Source organism: Balaenoptera ricei, chromosome 2 (assembly GCF_028023285.1).
Source record: "Balaenoptera ricei isolate mBalRic1 chromosome 2, mBalRic1.hap2, whole genome shotgun sequence".
NCBI lineage: Eukaryota > Metazoa > Chordata > Mammalia > Artiodactyla > Balaenopteridae > Balaenoptera > Balaenoptera ricei.
In genome coordinates, this window is record NC_082640.1 from 150,061,418 (window position 1) to 150,077,429 (window position 16,012).

Sequence of the window (16,012 nt, forward strand, 5' to 3'; positions counted from 1 at the left end):
GAATCTCATCTTTTATGGCTGAATAATATTCCATTGTATATGTATATAACACATTTTCTTATTCCAATTGTCTGTTAATGGACACTTGGTTTGCTTCCATGTGTTGACTATTGTAAATAGTGTTGCTATGAACATTGGGGTGCATGTATCCTTTTCAATTGTGTTTTCATTTTTTCTAGATATATACCCAGGAGTAGAATCGATGGATCATGTGGTAACTCTATTTTTAGTTTTTGAGGAACCTCCATACTATTTTCCATAGTGGCTGCACCAATTTACATTCCCACCAATGGTGTACAAGTGTTCCTTTTTCTCCACATCCTTACCAACATCTGTTATTTGGAGACTTTTTGATAGTAGCCATTCTGACAGGTGTGAGGTGATACCTCATTGAAATTCATGTTATTTTAAATTATTGAGCATTGGGAGTTGTTACAGCAACATGATCTAGTAGATACACAACAACCTGACTGAAACACCATCCCTTTATAGGAAAGAAATATTGGGACACTAAACACTATGGCAAGTGTTACTATAATACAACACAGAAGAAATGTGAGGCTATATCTATTATACAGTAGCATATATATGTGGATATAGATATTATTGATAGCCACTCATTAAGTCAGACTTCTCACCCCCCCACACACACACAAAGAAACCTCCTCACATCAAATGGATAATCTGAATTCTTAAAAATGAGTGTTCAAAAATCTCAAAGGAACACATAGTTCCCCCATCAAAAAAGTACTTGACCCATTTGTCAAAATCCCTTGCAGAGTTCCACTTCTTTTCTAAGACCGAGTACATTAATCAAACGCAGAGCTTCAAAGAGGCTTCGTTTTGAGTGACCCAATAGACAAATAAATTAGCTGCCAATGGCTCCTTTGTAATTGAAGAGGGCCAGGCTGACCAAGGGGAGAAGACTAAATCAAAAACGGAACTGTTCAAGCAAAAGCAGCGTTTGGGGACCTGAAACAAACCAATACAGCCATCCCACACACTCTCATTTCCAAAAGTAAGGGTGAGCCAAGCACATGTGTGTTTATTCGCTAATAAGAAGATGCAAACATCCCACATCTGATTGATTTCTTATGTGATACAACCATAAAAATGTTTGGGTCTGGAATACACGTTTGAGCGTTGAGCTCAAATGTGGCAGCTTATAAACCCGATCACACATCTTATACCTACGATCTGCAAGAACGTTTCCCTTTGTATCTGTGAAACTCTGGAAGGTTTTCTTCTTTACTGCCAGGACAAATTGCTTAGGGCTTCTCGCTTGAGTATGTGAAGAACTGTCCAGTTTTAATCTGCAGAGCTTTTAACTGGTGACTCAGTGAGGGATGATGTCATATGTTATCCTACAACGGCTGGTGTGGTTCCCTCTGTTTCTGTGGCCGACAGTACTCCCCAGTTTCCATCCTTTCGTCAGCTTCTTCCCAGCCAGCCCACAGGCAAACAACCTCCCCAGCCGTGGATGAAACAGGAAGTCTGACAGCTTGAGTCTGCAGTGGGACCCCTAGTGTTTTCCCACTCCATGTCCTGGCAGCGTTCCCCAGAAGTACAAACACACACACACAGAGCTCCCATTGTTGCAGCCTTCTCCAGCCCACTGATCCTAATATGGAATGCAGCAGGAAACCCATGATTTCCTGACACTCGGCAAGCTGGAGGAAGCAAGGGAAAAACTCCATTAAAAAGCCCAGCTTTCCTCCATGTTAGATGTGAAGTGGAAAATGGGGAAGATATAGCGAAATTCCACTGTGTCTTCAGCCAGGCTTGGAGAACAGGAGAGCAGAGTGAAACCCTCAGGCTGTTGAAATTTCTAGACTCCCAGGAAGCCCTTAGAATTTGGTGAAAAATGAGGATTCATAACTCAAACTGATGGGGGCAAGGGGCAGATGCTTTTAATCATTCTCCCCAGTGTGTGTTACCTTTCTTGACCAGTATGGTAAGCAAGAGGGCACATGCCAGCCGCCTCGGACAAGTCTGCATGATCCGAGTTCCCCAAAGTAAGACAGAGTGACCTCAAGCCTGCGGCTCGCTTCATGGGCTTTGGGAGAAGCAGGAGAAGCAACGGCAGAGGCACAGTCACAGCAGCTGGAGCCGTGAGCATGAACTGCCAGGAGGGAAATGACAGCAGCTGCGGCTGCGGTGGCCGCGAGGAGAAGAAGATGCTGAAGTGCGTGGTGGTAGGGGACGGCGCCGTGGGGAAGACCTGCCTGCTCATGAGCTACGCCAACGACGCCTTCCCCGAGGAGTACGTGCCCACTGTGTTTGACCACTATGCAGGTAAGAAAAGCGGAAAACCTACCCCTGCATACGAGGTGAAGGAGGCGGGAGACCACAGCCCAGCTTCAGAGGGGCCTGGCTTATCTCTAATGTCAGTGCTGGGTCTGGGCCTGCCAGGAGCTAGGTAGCTGGGCACAGCAGACGACCAAGGTCTTTGCTGTTGTTAGGACAACTTGTATATCAGTGTTATGGTAACACTTTTCTCCAGTTAAACCGAATGAATAACGCTGGGGAAATACCCTGAACCGTCCTCTAAGCTTTGCGGCTAGAGATTTTACTTAACATTTGCCTGAAGATTCATCAACTTTCTTTAATGTGAACTTTTTAAAAGGTAGGGTAATTGTATCACAGTTCTTTAAAAAACAACAACGACACTAACCACACAACTGGTGAAAGAAGTGTTCTTGCCACTTCTCATATATTCACCACATGTCATTTATAAATGGAATGCTGAGATTAGTAACATTAGAACATTCATTTTTCTATAATAATTGGTGCTGTCCTGATGTACTTTCATTTTCCTGTAGAGGTAGATTGAAGAAAAAGTACTGAAAGATTTTAAGTATCTCTTAGGCAATCTGTATCTTGAATTAAAAGAGAATTTTTTAATCAATATGTTTTAAAGGTAAAAATAAAGATAAAAATAAAATTTTACTTATTTCAACATATGTCCCCAAAGCACAAAATATGGCATAAAATACTTTAAGATCTGACAGTTAAGATACTGTAGCCACAACTTAATTCTTTCGGGTATATTTTTTCGAGTGTTCTAAAGTTTGTTGTGTGATAGCTTATTTAAATTTTTCCATTTTGACTCTTATTTTTTCTCTTAATCTCCAAAACGAATCTTATTAAATTTCTTAAAAGCAAATTCATAAAATGCTTCAGGTTTACAATAGCCTAGATTTTATAACTTTTTTGAATACGATGATCGGCTTGCTCACTATGAGATCAGCTTGAGTTACCAGAGATTCGAGATTTTGTGAGAGGAAAATTTCTCTTCCTCACTTTAGCTTTGGGTCCAGAGCAGCGAAGGGGAAATGGCCCACAGGAAACCTGTGTGAGCGTTGGCTTTGCTGTGAGGTCATTTGAAATCCTTTCTGTAGGAAGCAGCTTCTTTTCCACAGCTAAACAATCACCTACGTCTCCTCCTACTACTACACGTACATGATTTATGACAACTATTACATAGCAGACAGAGAGAGAACCACAGTGAAAATAGTATCCACTTTCTAGCAGGTTTTTCTATATTTGTAGAAATTAAGAGCAATTTTGAACACTGGCTCTCTTAAGCTTTTCTGTGCCCAGAGAAGAATATTTTAATGAGAACAGAATGAAGAGAAGTACAGGTAGACTTTCACCCTGAGGGGGGGGGGGGGAAGTAATTGTAAATTAGGTCTGCAACTTAATAAAATTATCGGGATCCTGACCTGTAAATATCTTAGCAAAAGTTATTTATTCTACACCCTCTTTCTGCCAGGATAGGGAACTGGCTGGTACCTAATTTCAAAAATTTTAGATCAAAAATGGAACCCACAATCTACTAAAGGGAGAGGTTTCAGGTGCTTTTAAAAATTACATATCCCATCCCCAATTATTGGGTGAAGCAATTACAGTACAGTGTCAGGAAGAAAGAGGATAAAACCATCTTTAGAGATAAAGTTAGCCTATAAAAAACATTAGAGATCAAACAAAGGCTGGACCACCACTAGATTCCACTAAGATCAAATTGTTTTATGTTTCAGTTGTGTACATACTTGCTGTTATTTGAGCAACAAAGCATCTTAGATTTTGGCTATTCCTTGTTTTAGCTCTCAAGAAATCACAGCCACTGTACCCAAAGCAATACTTTGTACATAGTAGGCATTCCCAAACATTGTTACTTTGATTTACACTTTGTACTTTTTTTAAGTACACAGTCTTCTCATGCATTTGTAGTTAGGTTGTAAGGGAAATGAAGGTGTAAGCCACGTACATCTAGGAGCGCAATGAAGTGAACATTTCCATTTGTAGAGGGATCTTCTCCATCACAAAGACCCTAACTCTTTTTACCACCACGCTCCTCATACATGAACTGATTGAATATAAACCCTTACACAGTCACATGAGAATCTACAGTCAATTGTAAAAGAACTCATGCTCTCTTCTCCACGTGGAGAAATATCCAGTATCCAGTCCCTGGTCCTACTGGCTCATTCTGAAATGACAACCTGCAAATAATTTACTGAGTCTTTGGAAAATTGCAGTCAAAGAATTTAGAAAAGTTCAAGTCAAAGAGAGCCTATCCCTTGAAGAAGATTTTTCCCTAATAGCTACCCATCCTAGGAAGGTAAAGATATAATAGTAAGGATGGAAATACTTAAGATAGTGAGCACAAGATAGTGAGCTCTGAAGCTGGACAGCCCTGTTCTAATACTGGCTCTGCCATTACTGTGTGGTCTTGAGCAAGTTGCTCAACTTCTCTGTGCCTCAGTTGTCATGAATTTTTTTAAGGGACAATAGAGGTATTAAGATCATGAGAACAAAATAAATTAATACACGTAGTTCTTAGAACAGCACCTTACACATGATAAGTATTAGGTAATAGTAGCTATTGTGATTAAGAATAGGGTCTCTTACATACAGAATGAATAAACAACAAGATCCTACTGTATAGCACAGGGAACTATATTTGATATCCTGTGATGAATCATAATGGAAAATAATATAAAAAATAATATATAGATAGATATATATGTATAACTGAATCACTTTGCTATATAGCAGAAATTAACACAACATTGTAAATCAGCTATACTTCGATTAAAAAAAGAATAGGGTCTCTACAGTTGCACACAGCTATGAAAGGGAATTAAAATGTAATTAAAATATAAAGGCTACAGCAAGGAAAAATATAATTACAAGAGTATCCTTCAAATGGAGTAGGGTGTGATAGAGTGTGTATATTGTCCTGATGATATAGTTATCGTGTTTACTGATAATTGATAAATATGTCTACATGGAGTAATAGTAGTGGGATATTCACTGGAGAGGAAATATTAGTTCTGCATGAGTGATTGTAGAAAAATCAACAACCAACTAGAAAAAAATGTTTTTAAGTTTTATAAATCTTGGTTATTTTCCCTCCCTCCTACCTATCAGAATCCAAACGTATATCTGCTCGATGCAGCTTTCCTTGATTCCCCAAGGAGAATTCCTTGCTCCATCTCCAACCCATCCCCAGAAATGTGTTAACATTGCTAGAACACAACTTGCACCATTGTATAGCAATTTATTTGTTTCCTTATTTCCCCAGTCCCACTGTACTATAAGCTCCTGAGGAAAAGGGTCATGTCTTGCCAAAACCAGTGTTCAATTCTCAGTCCTCATCTTACTTGATCTCTTGGAGGCTTTTCTTACGGTTTATACTCTCCTTCCTGAAACACTTTCTTTGCTCCTGGGATACCACATTCTCCTGGTTTTTATTCCCCTACTGGCAAATCTCTCTCCATGTCCTCTGCTGCTTTCTCCATCTCTTTCCCTACCACTATACATTGGCATACTTCAGTGTTCGGTCTCTCAGTTCTCTTCTCTATTTATGCTCATGCCCTGGTTGACAGTATCTAGTCTCATGGCTTTAAATATGATTTATACACTGATGACTCCAAAATGTATATCTCTACCACAAAAAAAAAAAAAACCCTGACCCAGACTCATATATTCAACTGTCCATTTGGATATCTAATAGGCATCTCAAATTTAACCTGTCCAAAACAGAATTTTTTAATTGCCCCAATCTACTCCTCCCCTAGTGTTCCCCATAGAAGTATATGACCACTGTCTTCCACCCAATTGCTCAGAACAAAAACTCTGGTATTATCCTTAACTCCTTTCTTCCTTTGACAATACTTCCCATCCCTCTCCATCCAAACCACTAGTTATTATCCCTTCCTACTACCAATCAGGTCATCATTCAAAATACATCTCAAATGTGATCAGTTCTCACCACCTCCATTGTTTTCACTCTCATCCAAGCCACCATCATTTCTCATCCAAACTACTGTAATCACCTCCCAGTTCCCTGCTTCCAGTCTTATCCCGTGTAGTTCAGTTCTTCACACTCCCGACAGAAGGACTATCCACAGCCCAAATCCACCAATCAAATCCCTTCACCCTGAGGCCCCATCATTTATCACAGTCTGCAAGGTACTCCATGACTTAGTCCCCATTATCTCTCCAACCTCCTTTCCTAACTCTCTGCTCTGCAGTATTTCTGCTCTCAGCCATCTTCATATTCTTCAAACACACCAAACTCCTTCCTTCCTTGAAGATTTTGCTTTTGCTCTTCCCCCAACCTTACCTTATTCCCCCCGATCTTCCTCAGCGTCAATTGATCACATTGTTTAATGCATTCACACACACAAACACAAACACACATGCGTACAGTCACTCTTTAATTTTTATCCTGTTTCATCTTTCCTCATAAGGTTTAACACTACTTCACATTATATTTATTTGCTTACCATTTTTATCCTACACTGGGATGTAAACCCCATGAGGGCAAGGGCTTTGTCTTGTTCACTGCTCTATCTTCATCTTCTAAAACAGAACTCAACATCTAGTATGCTCTCAATAGATTGTTACTGAATTAATGAATTAATATGTTTTATGCATCTCTGTCCTTCCAGCGCATAGATAATTCCTGGCCCATTAAAACTTTGAGGAATAAATGAACAAGTTGTTGGTCCAACAGATGTCTCTTTAGGAATGAACATATAAAATATTTATTAAATGTATTATATTTTTGAACTAGTTTGCTTGTATTTTAAAGAATCATTTTATCTCTACCGGGATTATAATACAGCATAGAATTTTCTTGACCCAACCAGCCAATGTCACATCTATTGAATAATGTAACTATACAATGTATAAATTTCATTTGGAAACAGATGGGATGTACTCAAATTCCTCCATTTGCATTATATTCAAAAGCTTAGCTAAATTTTGAGTGGCTCACTCATTTATAGTTCTTCATAAAAACACATGTTCCAGAGTAACCCCAAGTTCAACTATGGGCTAGGTCTAAAAATTGGGGGCAGTAGAAGGAAGATAAAAACGGTCACTGATGCTTTTTACAAGTATGCCTGAGACACATCTCTGGGCACTTCTTCCTACTCCCTTCCAGGGATGACTCAAGATGTCCCAACAACCTTTAGAGATTTCACAGCTTACCATGGAACAACCATCATGTCTTCTCCCATCCTGTCTTCATCTTATCTTTAGCTTTGAGTTTTGTGGCAGACATCTCACTGATAAAGTAGTATCAATTAATGTTTCACACGACATATGACATAAGGATAACACTTCCATTTCTAGTTTAGTTAGATTGTATGTTGAGGTAGGTAGTGTGCATGGTTTGTCTGTTTATGTGCATGGCTGTGTAAAATAATCCCATTCAAGTTGAAGCCTGTGCATGACGTACCTCATTCACCATTACCATCATCCTCTGTATAAGAATCGGTCATGTCTATGGCTCCTTCTTCTAAGAAAACCACCTGTATTTAAAAACTTAGTTAAGTCACTATTTGCAAACCCAGGCTGCCTATGCAGGAAATTAACACAATTTGTGGAAAGGGGGGGAAAAATCTAGTTGCTCTATCAGCTGAGTGAGGTGTAAAAGCAGTTGTTTTCACAGAGAGCTGAAAGTCAATTCTAAACTTTTTCCACCTAATTAAATGATGATTAGTCCAATGTAGACTCCATCATAACGCTAATGACCAGAGCAAGGGGGAAACTATGTCCAATCCACAAGGGAAAAAATAACATAAAATCATAGTGAATAAAAACAAAGCCCCAGGCTTATAAAGTGTTATGACATAGTTCTGCCCATTTGGGAATATTTACTCAGGAGTTTCTCTTTTGTTCTTTCTAAAGACACCCAAGAGTCTCTGGAGAATGGATGAGATTCATTTTTGTAAGCCAAAAGAAAACCTGAAACACCTCTCATGGGTCTATGAAATAAATCACCAGGTTTTTAACCTTAGGCAAAAATATAAAGGAAGTACGTGAAAGAGGAGAAAAGAATGGGCCAGTTGACTTGCTCTGTTCCTTCTAAATGCCATGATGCTCAAAAACCCAATGTCTTGTAAGTATTCAACCCTCCAATATCTCTTTTTGAGGCAGTGTGATGCGTGTCTGATACTTTTTCTGGACTCTTGGAGGCCATATCAAAGGTGCAGTAACAGGAATTGTATAGACAGTTCCTTCCACAGTCTACCGTGATACCTATGAGCACAAGCACATTCAGAGGCTCCAGGGGTGGAAATTACACTCAGAAAGCCAGAGCGTACTGCAGAGAGGTAAACTGTGGGCTTCATCTCTTAGGAGTAAGAAAGAATAGAAGAGGGAAAAAGAAAATTAAGTATCTGTGACCAGAGTGACCCAAGAAAAATCATGCTCCCAGGATTAGAAACTGCATCTGCAGTTCATAACCCTCCTGCATTCCAGCTTTATCTGGCAACAAACCAAGGCCTGTGACTGATTCAGGTTTCGGTGGACAGACTCCCTGTGACCAAGACTTTTAGTTCCACAAGGCCTGGCTCCTTTCACTGTCTAAGATAGGAAATCCTTCATAAATTTTACTACCTAACTGCCCAAAAATTTTGGGCTTCAGGTAAACAGTACTTTATTTCCAGGATAACGTTTTCAGAATCTTCCATCACTACTTCTTCTTTTGGGGCAAAGAGCAAAGTTGGCTCAGAGATGGCTCAGTACATTGGACATCTTTGTTTTTGGATCTACTTGGCCTGTTCTACAAAGGCAACATGAAGGTGGGCAACTAACATGAGGCAACTAACTTAAAGGACAGGTAGGAAAACTCAACAGAAATTATCTCCCTCACCGATCCTGAGCACAAAATCACATGGATCAACAGAGGCCCTACCCTCTGTGTAAGGACACAGGTTCTGATAAGGCTGAAAATGTACTTGCCCACAAACAAAAATCCATGCCACCCTTTGGGTGAGTTAGCAGAATCCAAACAGTTAATTTTCCGGGTATAACTCAGTCAGGATTAATTCCACCATGAATTCAATAGAGACCCACTGTGAATCACAGAGTGGCCTGGGATCGTTCCTGAATACTCTGAAGTCCACCAACTTTTTGGATATGCCTAATTTTCACAAGACAAAAGGACCTGATCCATGTGTATTCATTCAGCATTTTGTAATGGTTCACAATACAGCTTTTATTTATGATGTTCTTCATTTGCAGTCTCAGTGTGAATTTCATTACGGCCACATGTGATCCTACAAGCAGTGTGGTAGTATTTAATGACAAAACTCAAACACCACTAGAATATGTACTAACAACAATAACAATAGCTCTACAGTTACAAAGTTCTTGCTATGAGCATATTTGAGATATTTTCATACATCGATTCATTGCCTCCTCACAATGATACTATGAGGTGTTATTATTTTCCTAATTTTGACTGACGAGGAAACCAAGTTGCAAAGTTATTAACCAATTTGCCCAAGGTTAAATAACCTGTAATGGAGTAAGTGGAGGCCACGAAACAGTAAATAAATAATGTAAGCAGTGTGTAGGTTTATAGCTAATAAGTTAATCAAAAAGGCCACTGTTAGTTAGGGCAGGGATCCCCAACCCCCGGGCCATGGACCAGTACCGGTCCGAGGCCTATTAGGAAACAGCCCACACAGTAAGAGCAAGCGAGCAAGCAAAGCTTCACCTGTACTTACAGCCACTCCCCATCGCTCATGTTACCGCCTGAGCTCCGCCTCCTGTCAGCATTATGGTGAGTTGTATAAGTATTTCATTATATATTACAATGTAATAATAATAGAAATAAAGTGCACAATAAATATAATGAGCGTGAATCATCCTGAAACCATCCCCCACCCTGGTCCGTGGAAAAATTGTCTTCCACGAAACCGGTCCCCAGTGCCAAAAAGGTTGGGGACCACTGAGTTAGGGTATGCTAACCTGCTATAACAAACAGACCTAAACATGTAAGGGATTAACACCACGACAGGATGTTCCTTGCTAATTTATGTTCCTGAACATGTATTCAAGTCAGTGGGGCTGCTTTCCTCCATTTAGTTATTTAGGGACCCAGGTTCTTTGCATCTTGTGACACTGCCATCCCTTAAGATCTCATAGTTGTCCACATCCAACCAGACTAATGAGAAAGAGCGTGGAGAAACCTGAATGGAAAGTTTTATGGGCCAGGCCTGGAAGTGACGAACATCATTTCCAGTCAAACTTCAGAGGAGATAACTTAGTCACGAGGCCACACCTCGGTCTAAGGGAAGCTGGGAAATAAAACCACCTACATGCCCAGAAGAGGGAAGGACAGATTTTAATGGAAACTAGCCATCTCTGTTTGTGTCAGACTCTGTAGCCACCAAATATCCCTGCACACTTTTTCCCACAGGTAAAACAAACTTTTTCCCAAGAGGGACCGCCCAGAGCCCCAGTCTTTCACTGAAACAGGTTAAAGTCCAGCCATGCAGGTAATGCCTGGTCCTTTCCATTTGATGGAGACATGGCTCCTTGTGGTCCAGTAGAAGACTCATTATCTCCTCCATATATACAATCACCCCTTAGACAATGATAGAACAGGGATGGGATAACCAAAATATCTAAACCCCCTTTCAGAAAAGTAAAGAATAGGAGAGACATAGCAATAACAGAATCCTGATGGCAAATGTTAGAAAGACTTCCTGCCCTAGCAGTGGGGGAAGTTTCTTGAATTGACACTTATGCTGTTCTCTGGGAGGAATTTCTTCATCCATTATTCTCAACTTCCCCTGGCTTGGGTCTCTGGGGAGTTCTTCTTCCTCATCCATTTTCCACCATGACACACATCTGAATCAGGCCTCAGGGACTCTGTCTTTCTCAGGAGCTGCACAAATTTCATAGCCTGCTTCTGGCTTGTCCAGTTTCGAGACTCAAGTGTTGTTTTATAGTCAGAAGACTGTTTAGTCCAAGCTTGGAGTTTCTTTGGAAATACAATTCTCTCAAAAATTTATTAGGCTTCTGGTAAGTTCCATGTACCAGTAGCCACATCCAAGACCAAAGAATCTCTTTCCTAGACATGCTTCTTAAAAATACTTTATTTGTCTGCTTCATCTAGCCAGTGCCTTTTGCTCTCAAATTAACACTAGCTATGTAGAGGCTGTATGAAGCAAAAGACTTAAATGGGAAGGGAACACCCTGGCTCTTCTCTTTGACACAGAGCTGGTTCCCTGTTTTAACAGAGAAATGGACATTTGTTGCTCAAATCCTTATTTAATTGTATCTTCTTTGGGGAAATACAAAAATAATCAATTTTCCAACTATTAATTAAGGACATTAATATTTGTGTTTTATCAATCGCTGCTTAAACACAACCAATTGAACTCTTTTCTTTCTTGTAACACCTAGTTAAACACAGTAACAATTAATATACTCTAATATTCTGACTTTTCCCAATCTTTTCTTTGAGCATAATAGACTCAGTAAGAACTAGGTTTACCTTCCAGGTTTCACAGACAATAGTCTTACAAATGTTTTGCCATGGTATAACGTGGATCCTCATCTTTCTAGTCTGTTCTGTTTTCTTACTACCTGCCACTTAACAGTTAAGCTAACAGCACACTTTTTTTGGAATTTTGTAATGATGGCACCACACTAGATAAGCTAGGATGCTAGAACAAATAGACTCAAATATATAATGATTCAAACTGTTAGAATTCTATTTTTCTTTTTGCTCAGAGAACAGACCTGGGCAAGTGTTCAGGTTGGTGAGGTGGTACTACTCCATGTAATCATCCAAGGATCTACTTTTTTCCATCTTGTGACCCTGCTGTTGGGTAGGACTTTGTAGTGTTCTATATCTAGACAGGAGAAGATGAGAGGACATGGAGGGCAAGGAGTAGTGGTCGGGGCCAGGTCCACAAGTGGCAGGCATGAGTTCTGTTCACATTTCTTTGGAGAGAAGTTAAACCCTAGGCCATACATTATTGTAAGAGAGGTTAGCTATATTCCCAAAGAAAGCGTGAACAGATTTTAAAGGACTCTTAGTAATCATCATCACACTCACTAAGTCAAAATTTCTTACATCAAATACAATAGACTCATAAACAATGTAAATTGCCCTACATACCATATTTAATTAGACATTTATTCAACTACAAATGATATACCTGTATTTCCCAAATTTGCCTGGTCATCAGATAAACCTGCTTGTCAAAAATGCAGATTCTGTAAATTGGTGCAGCCACTATGGAAAACAGTATGGAGGTTCTTTAAAAAACTAAATATAGAGCTACCATATGATCCAGCAATCCCACTAATAGGCATATATCTGGAAAAGATGAAAACACTAATTCAAAAAGATACATGCACCCCAATGTTTATAGCAGCACTATTTATGATAGCCAAAACATGGGAACCACCCAAATGCCCATCAACAGATGATTGGTTTAAAAAGATGTAGTGTATATATATATATATATATATTTTATATATATATATAAAATATATATAATGGAATATTACTCAGCCATAAAAAAGAATGAAATATTGTCATTAGCAGCAACATGGATGGACCTAGAGAATAACATACTAAGTGAAGTAAGACAGACAGAGAAAGACAAATATTATATAATATTACTTATGTAGGGAATCTAAAAAATAATACAAATGAATCTATACACAAAATAAGAATAGACTCACAGACATAGAAAACAAACATATGCTTACCAAAGGGGAAAGGCAGTGGGGGAGGGATAAATTAGAAGTATGGGATTAACAGACATATACTACTATACATAAAATATATAAGCAACAAGAATTTACTATATAACACAGGGAACAATATTCAAGATCTTGTGATAACATATAATGGAAAATAATCTGAATATACATATATGTATAAATAATCTGAATACATTGTAATCTGTATAAATATCTGAGTATATTCCATTATATTTCAACTTTAAAAAGGAAAACTATACTTCAATTTAGAAAAGGAAAAAATGCAGATTCTTTGGTCCACACCAGAGCTTCTATACCAGACCCACTAAGAGAAAGAGCTGTAAATATACATTTCAACAAGCATCCTAGGCATTTCTTATTCGGTGGACCTATGAAATGACCATTTGGCAGTTCAAAACCATTTGGATATCATAAGTTCATATAGTTCAATCTAATGTAATTTAGAAAGTTCAGAAAACCCTTCTTTATGCTATCAAGATCCCTAGAAATCAAGTTAAGAAGAACAATTCTATAACCAACCATCAATCAGTAAAAAGCAAGTTAAAAATAGATATGTATAGGGTTTCCTGGTGGCGCAGTGGTTGAGAATCTGCCTGCCAATGCAGGGGACACGGGTTCGAGCCCTGGTCTGGGAGGATCCCACATGCTGCGGAGCAACTAGGCCCGTGAGCCACAACTACTGAACCTGCGCGTCTGGAGCCTGTGCCCCGCAACAAGAGAGGCCGCGACAGTGAGAGGCCCGCGCACCGCGATGAAGAGTGGCCCCCGCTTGCCTACAACTAGAGAAAACCCTCGCACAGAAACGAAGACCCAACACAGCCAAAAATAAATAAATAAACAAATGTGGGGTTTAAAAAAAAAAAAAAAAAGATATGTATATATATAATTCCTTGACCTGGTAGTTTCTAACAGGAGAAATTGTTTAAGACAGAAGAGGCCTTTAGAGCCTCTCAGAAACAGCTAGTAAATTCATAAATGAGAAACCAGAGTGCTTTTTAAAAAGATCTGTGCCCATGGCTGGGACATAGAGAGACCCTGGAAGAAAGAAAATCCACAAGGCTGAGAATCAGGAAATGTTGGGAGAGGGCTGGTGCCTCGGAGGGAAGGGAAAAGCCTAGGAGACTCAGAACAGGGAAGAGTGGGAGTTGTAAAACAGAGTGGAAAGAAGATTAATTAGGCAAACTTGGGTGCACCAAGCACCAGCAGATGGGAGCAGAGCCTCAGGCACGATCGGCAAAGCTGCACATTATTCATCGCTGTTCACTGAGCCTGCTGTCAGCAAAACGGTAATCAGCATGACCGTGAGACCTTCGGAGGGGTCACTGAGGAAAACTTAGAGAACACCTACTCTCATGGGAAGAAACAAAGGAGTCTTAAAAGATAAGAAAGAGGCTGGGACCCTTGGGGTGGTTTGGGTGCAGCTCTGTCCTGGGTGCCGCTCTTGCTCTTCCGTATCCACCCAGCCCTATGATTGTGAAATGAACATAAACATCTGTTTCCCCTCTGCAGATCTCTCTGTTCTTCTTCACACTTTGACCTAACATTTGGAGAAAAGGAGGAAAAAAAAACAAAAATGGAAAGTTGCCTCAAATTCTATTCTCAGAGTCCAAAAAAGCTTCTACTTAGGCTAGAATCTGGTTCCTGAAAGAGACAGGACATAAATTCTGGGAGAGGCAGAAATTTTGTAACTGGGATTTAGGCACCCTTATCTGGACAACCTATTGGACCAGCACTCCTGCTAGTGGGGACCAGGCCTTTGGAGTCTCTCAAGCTGTTTTAATACAGATGAGTCAGTCAGGCCTCAGAATGTGATTCAACTTGCCAACAAGAGAGAAACCATTCCCCCTGTGTGGTCTGAGCAGAATGTATCATAATGAAAAAATTGCTTCCTGATCCTTTTGGAGTAATGTTTATAGTTTATTAATAAAATAGTAAGTAACTAATATTAATTAGCTAAGTACTTAATATGCACCAAGCCCTGTGTTACTTTGCTATCTTCTTTGAGCCTCATATTATCTCTGGTGGTAAGTATCTTCATTTAACAGGAGAGAAAATTGGAAGTCAGAGAAGTAATCAGTCCAATGTCACAGGACCAGGAAGTGACAGAATTGGGATTAAAATCTGTCAGCTCAAATGTTACCTCCTCAGGAGGCCAAACCAAACCACCCTGATTAAATTGACCACCCTTTCAAAACCTGTTTATTTCCTCTATAGTTATTATCCGATCTGTTTATTCACTTGTCCATTGCTTGCCTCACTCTAGAATGTGCACTTCATGAAGGCAAGTTTCTTTCTGTCTCATTTATTCTTATGTCTCCAATGCCTGGAATTAGCCTACAACACAACAGACACCCAGAAATGTCTACTGAATGACTGAGTGAATGAATGACATCCAAGAGTCCCACAGTTTTAACCACTGCTCTACACTGAAGTTAGTACCCCATGTAAACAGTCAGGATAATTTTCTATGTTGAAATTTGATCCTCCAACATCCTAAAAGTATATGTCCTAAGCATCATGAGCATACATTCAAAAGTAGTGTATTGGCTTTGTTTAAAAGTTGTAAAACAATTTTATTCTTCTAGGAAAAACAATTTCAAAAGCTTTTGCTTCCAGCCAAATTTCAAACTTGTGAGTTGAGTGATTTCACTACGCAAAAATTGTTTTCCAAATGATATTAAGGATTTGTTTTATCTGTTTTTTGGATGCTATATCCTAGAGGCAAAAAGAAACATTTAATTCCCTAAAGTATGTACTGTATAACTTTTTTTCAAGTAATTACATTAATAATGAGAAAAACAATAAGTCAATAATCTCCTTAATGTATGCCAGGTGCAAACTTTCTAAAAATCGTGAATGAGGTTTGTAAAATGCAACCATTCATTTGCTAGAAAGCATACTAATTTTCAGCCAGTAGGAAATGTAGTGAACATATATATAAATAATTGGACACTTT

The 16,012-nt window shown here is 39.3% G+C and overlaps 1 protein-coding gene across 1 annotated transcript in view; it reads left to right on the forward strand.

The window, feature by feature from the left end:
• Positions 1-1,684: 1,684 nt before the first annotated feature.
• Positions 1,685-16,012, forward strand: part of RHOJ (ras homolog family member J) — an 83,137-nt gene continuing 68,809 nt past the window's right edge. Inside the window, exon 1 of the mRNA XM_059914370.1 lies at positions 1,685-2,295. Coding sequence (XP_059770353.1) covers positions 2,052-2,295 — 244 coding nt within the window. The 5' untranslated portion in view covers positions 1,685-2,051. The remainder of the gene's footprint in view (positions 2,296-16,012) is intronic.